At 38.9% G+C, this 5,937-nt stretch overlaps 1 protein-coding gene across 1 annotated transcript in view; it reads left to right on the forward strand.

Moving 5' to 3' along the window:
• Positions 1-256: 256 nt before the first annotated feature.
• The window catches only part of mmp15b (matrix metallopeptidase 15b), a 45,976-nt gene continuing 40,295 nt past the window's right edge, over positions 257-5,937 (forward strand). Inside the window, exon 1 of the mRNA XM_073835680.1 lies at positions 257-1,082. Within this exon, the coding sequence (XP_073691781.1) occupies positions 954-1,082 (129 nt within the window). The 5' untranslated portion in view covers positions 257-953. The remainder of the gene's footprint in view (positions 1,083-5,937) is intronic.

The following is a 5,937-nucleotide window of genomic DNA, read 5'->3' on the forward strand; positions in this document are numbered from 1 at the left end:
ATTTTCTAAAATGACAACTATGAGTTGCCTACTTTTTTAAATTACAGAGCTTAAAAGTACTGCAAAGACGCAAAAACACTTCTTTGTGTTAAGATAAATGTCCAGACTGGAGGTGGCAGTGGATACTTTACTGGTGTCCGTTTTGTTGTGCCCCTCCTCCAGCTTTATAAGGCAGCGGGACACGCCGCAGGATTCGGCACAAAGTCCGAGTCACTCACTGCACTCATGAGGGGCGTCACAACAAGCCACCAGCGAACACGCGGTGGATACGACTTGGAACCCGCCCAAGAAATCTGAGAGAAACGCGGATTTTATCGAGAAGAAACTATCATATTAAATCTTTACAAGCAGGGTGGTGATCCAAGACAGGTGTCAGAGTGTGTCGCAGTCATCTGCTAATAATTTGAACGCTCTTGTATTGTGGTTGCTGCGCGAAGACCGACGGCACAGTTTGCGAGCGAGTTCCTATCCCAAGAAACTCACATCTCTGTGTTAGCCACTACAATCACACCAGCCGTTATTCATGCTTCGTTTACCGACTCATAGTACAAGAGGAAATTGCAACGTAAGTTTGCACAGCGCCTACTTTGAAGTAGGTTGTAGCTGTAATTAATTTTATAGGCACCACGTGAGTGGGATGAAACGACCATTAAGTGGGCACACCCGCTGGATATGATACCTAACACACTCAGAAACTTCAGCCAGAGCATCGGACCTCTTGTGACTCTTGGTACAGCGCCTGGGACTGGCGTTCAAATCTCACTGAATGATTATTAGCGCTGAAGAACCGTGCGCTTCTGCAGAAAGGACACACAGCTAGAGGAGACCCCCAGAATGATGTTGTTTTTAATCTGAGTGCATTGGGCTTTTTATGTTTTTTTGTTGCAGACAGTTTGATTTTAACTTCTTTGGTTACACTTTTGAAGAGTTTTAACTGCTATCATTTGAACCTGATGAGAATGATGGCAGTATTATGGGATGACTCGATCACGTTGCTGTGGAGACGGACTCTAATTTATTCTCTTCTGGTGCTGTTGATGAGTGGAGCGCACACCTTTGGAGATGAAACCTTTAATGGAGAGGTAATTTTTTTCAAATGATTAATGCAATGCACATTTTTGTATCCCAAATAAATTGATCATATTATAGATCTCATACTGTTTAAAGTTTGGCGAGAACATGTTTTGGTCACTACATCTGGCCATCAATTTGATGGCTTTATAAACTTCATATGCATAAATATTTTTGCTTAGTTGATTTTATTGCTCTTCCTCTCTGTTGTATGCGTTTGGCATGTGTATCCATATATGAGACCCTGGACCCCAAAAAGGGTCTTTTTTTTTAAATTTGAGATTTATACATCTTCTGAAAAATTATAATAAATAAGCTTTCCATTGATGTATGGTTTGTTAGGATAGGACAATATTTTGCCAAGATACAGCTATTTGACAGTTTGGAATCTGAGAGTGCAAAAAAATTAAACTTGTCTAAATGAAGTTCTTAGCAATGCATCTTACTAATCAAAAATTATTTTTTGATATATTTACAGTAGGAAATTTACAAAATATCTTCATGGAATGGGAATCTTAATCTTAATCTTAATCTTAACTTAATCTTAACTTCCTAATGATTTTTGGCATAAAAGAAAAAAATGATAATTTTGACCCATACAATGTTGGCATTTGCTACAAATTTCCCAGTACAACTTATGACTGGTATTATAGCTCAGGGTCACATATTTGGTGTGTTTCCCATTAATGCACTGTGTATTTCTTCTCTAGAGCAGAGTCCCAGGTCTGGTTTTTTTTATGACAGCTGATTTTAGCTGAAAGCTTGTAACTCAGCATGTGAATGGTGATAATATCAGACAGCTAATTAGAAAGTTGTTATTTAGCTTGTAACTAAGATTTTTGAAACACCAAAGTTCTTACCACATAAATTCTTGTAGCCAAACTTTGGGATGTTTTTAGTTTTATAGTGGAGGGACGTTTAAAGAATTTGTAGTCCGTGTGGTTTGAGGTTTGTTAGTGGTGTGCCACCCCATGTATGCAGTGCTGCAGTGGCCCAAACCCTGTCATTGGTGGTCTGACACTATGCAAAGAGACCGACAGAAGTCAAAGATTGAACCTGTCTTTCTGAATTGATTATTTTACTCATCAGATTCACAAACCTGGCAGGGAGCCTCATATTGATTCTTTCAGGTATCTGTAGCCACCTTGAATCGGTCCTGACACAGATTAACCTGAATAATAAGGAAAAACATTAACAATAACACTCTCTCTGGGCTGGTAGTAATTAACCTTAAAATGAGCAGTTGTAACCTGCAGTTCCCACACACTTGCACATCACATCAGCAATACTATCGCCCACCAACTTTTGCAATACAGTAACCAACTTTTGCTGTAATAGCCATGAGAGTTTCTTTCCTCACACCACTGAAACTCTTTGCTTCCATTATGTATAAGAACACTTTTAGAAAGAAGGTAGAAAACTCCACTTCAATTCATTTTATTAATCTAACAGTGCACTTCTTGATAGATCTGGGCTTTTGCATCACTGTCCTGATCTCTGGGGTTGGCTTGTGGTAATATAGACTTAAACCCACAGCTGACCCAAACCCTTTTAGAAAGAAGCAGTTAATCTCAGTAATTCTACCAGTCACAAATGTTGACTGACAGCAGATAGGCCTGTACATGCCACAGTGGTAGAATGAGTTTTAAAGGGATTATGTGTTAAAGCTGTGCGACCCACTGATTTGGGTGTGTGGTGAGACAACTGTGGGGACAAAGGCTCAAATGCAAGTTCCTGAACCTTATCGAAAAGTATAGCATGCATGTGTTCTTTTTTTTTCTGCAGTATATCAGCTTTAAAGGTTGTGATTATAAGGTTGATCTTCCATCTGGTACAAAGTTCATGTTTTCATAGACATTATTATGGACCTGCTTTCATTGATTAGTCGAGATTTTCAGATGTTTTGCTTAGAACTTGCATTTGAGATACACCATTAAGAACATGATTGTTAAAAAAAAAAATGGGTCTCATTCAAAAAACAAGATCATGTTTTTGGGGTCGCGTCAACCCATTGACATAACGTCCCACGACAACATTGTTAACCCTCTGGGGTTGAAGACTGCACCGATGTGGTCTGTCTCGTCTTTTTTTTTTTTTTTTTTTTTTTTGATGACCGCAAAAAGAACTAAAAATACTCAATTTTTTTTTAATCATGTAGATAAGATTAAGGTATCATTTGACACTGCAAAGGTCTGTGTTTATTTGTGTATAGTCATAATAACAACAAAACAATATGCTTTTGTAAAATTAAGAAAATAAGCAGGGTAAGCTCTCTGTCGTCTCAGTCTTCTTCACCTCTCTTTAATAACACGTAAATAAAACAACCTGAATCTCAGCGAATACCTGCCTCACAGACATGATAAATATATGTACAGAAAGCCTGCAATATCTACTTTTAAATGAAGTAAGTCTGGTCAAAAAAAAAAATTCTCTGTTAAAGTATCTGTATGATACCAAATGTGAGCTTCTGTTTTTCCAGTCTAAAGTCATTATCTAATGTAATCACACCCACAACCAGCTCCGGTTTTCAAATTTTAAACATCCGTGTGAGACACGCGGACGTGTAGGTAAACACCCACATCATCCTTTCTGAAAGGAGACTCGCTGAGAAGAATAAGCCAGAATTTACCTCAGAAGAAGAACGCAATGCAATGCGATGTGTAGTTTTGCAGGTCCTATAGCTGAGAGAGCCTACCCGGATGAAAACTGCTTCAGTGAGCTCAATTATACGACGTTCTAATTATTTTGATTACTCGCACAAGTGAGGTTGTACGAATTCGTACGGATTAGTCACCTCGTAAAATGCGTATAAATTGGCCGTGAGATCGCGTTGAATTCCTGTGATGGCAAAGCTAAATTTATTCTATTCCACTACTACTACTTCTCCTATTCATACTTCATGTTCTAAATTTTGAGAACAGAAGCGTCTGTCTGCTTCCTCTCAATGTCGAAAACAGATTTTTGTGGAAACCGTAGTAATTTTAAAATGGCTTTGTAGTATTTTTAAATGGTTCAGTAAACACCATTTATTTAATTTATTTGCAATAATAATTTATCTTTAGTGTCACTTCAGATCAATTGAATGTGTCCTTGCTGGATAAAAGTATTAACTAACTTAAACCTATGTTAAAATCTACCTTGACATTAGTACTGTATCACAGTTTTTTCAAAAATATGAAGCTGCACAACTTCTTGAGCACAAAAAAAGCACGATAGAATGATTTCTGAAGGATCATGTGACACTGAAATAAATTGCATTTTAATTGTGTATCACCGTGTCTTAACGATTAAAGGTATCTTTTCCATGTTAATCAGAGTTTTTGTCCTAACTAGCCACAATGGTGACATGAAATTTCTATTTTAGAAATGATGTCGCGGCTGGAACAACAACATGCAAACTATGACAATTATAATCTCTGGTGCTGATTATGTGCTTTATCAGTGTTAAAAGTAAGTTTGAATATCATATTTGTGACATGTATAGCCATACTGAAAGCAACGACAGACAGTTTACCTCAGATATTGAAAACAAATTAAAACAGCGAACTTAATGGGAAACAAGTGTTTTCCATGACTAAGATGGTATCAGTCACTCAGAATGTAGTTTTATTAATGTTAAAAAGATTTAGGCTAATATTTATCAATTAGAATATTAACTTGTCCATTTCGTTGGGAGTGCAGAGCACTTCTTGCTTCTAAATGGCTATAATATTTGAGAAATTCTCTCATGTCGCGCTGTGTAACTATATGGGACCTAGTAAATAAAAGTCTGAATGTAGAATTACATGTTTTGGATGACCCCTTTGGAGTGAGAAAAGTGCAAACTCAAAGCTTGTGTTAATTCACCCTTAGCACAAACAATGCAGACGCTTGAGTGAGGATAGGGAGTGTTGTGAGTTTCTGTGTGGGTGTTTCTCTGAGAGCCTTTTGTCGTACAGTTCTTTACAATACAATACTTCATAGAAAAGCATTTGCTTTCTCAAACAAAGATATGATTTCAAAGTGGTGTCTCATGAACGTGTACTTCCTGGAGGAGGGATTGGCAACAAGGTTGCTTTCGGCTGTTGTCGGTTCCCTCGCTGCTAGTCTTCTTTTTCAGATAGCTTTATCTTGGCAATTCAAATAGTAATTTCTGGATATGCCATGTGTATAAAGACAAACTATGAGAAATGTTTAACTAGCTGCTGGATGGAGGGTGTAGAGGTGTTGGCCTGCTCTTCCATGCTGCATGTGATCAGTGACTGCAACAGCTGTTTTCTAAATAGGCCACAAACAGAAACAGTTAAGAGACGTTTAGGACTGGAGGGCTCTCAGGCAGCTGAGGCGCAACAATGAGACTTCTTGTGTTCAGCTGACTGTATTCAGAGGTGCGGGGAGATAGAGAGACAGGAAGAGCTCGTGGAGCAGGGAGAGGAGGGGGTTTATGAGCACTGTACTTCATAGGGAGCCGACTGTATCGCTTCCTGCAACCTTATCTCTATCCTGCATTTAACCCCTGGAGTCCCGCTTTTCCCTCATGTTCTTTATCCGCCCTGGGTGTCCGTGGAATATCTGGCACGTCGCATCCTTGTAACTTCCCACAAACTCGTGGTGAGTTGTTTATGTGGGGTCTGGGCTACCTCACTATGACTGAGAGGGATAATGAGACGTGATTGGACCGTGGAACCGCATTAACTGCTAATTGTGTCCATGTCTCAGTGGATGACTTGTACTTCTGACTGGTAGGTCTATTTCCTCTCTTATTAAAAACCAGGGCCACATTCACCAGCTCAATTACTGCAGGGTCATGAGGGGATTGGGCCAGATTCGCTAGGCCTGCTTAGCTGTCTACTGTACGTAGACCGCTGCTTTATCCACATAGAAATG

Source organism: Garra rufa, chromosome 3 (genome assembly GCF_049309525.1).
Source record: "Garra rufa chromosome 3, GarRuf1.0, whole genome shotgun sequence".
Classification (NCBI taxonomy): domain Eukaryota; kingdom Metazoa; phylum Chordata; class Actinopteri; order Cypriniformes; family Cyprinidae; genus Garra; species Garra rufa.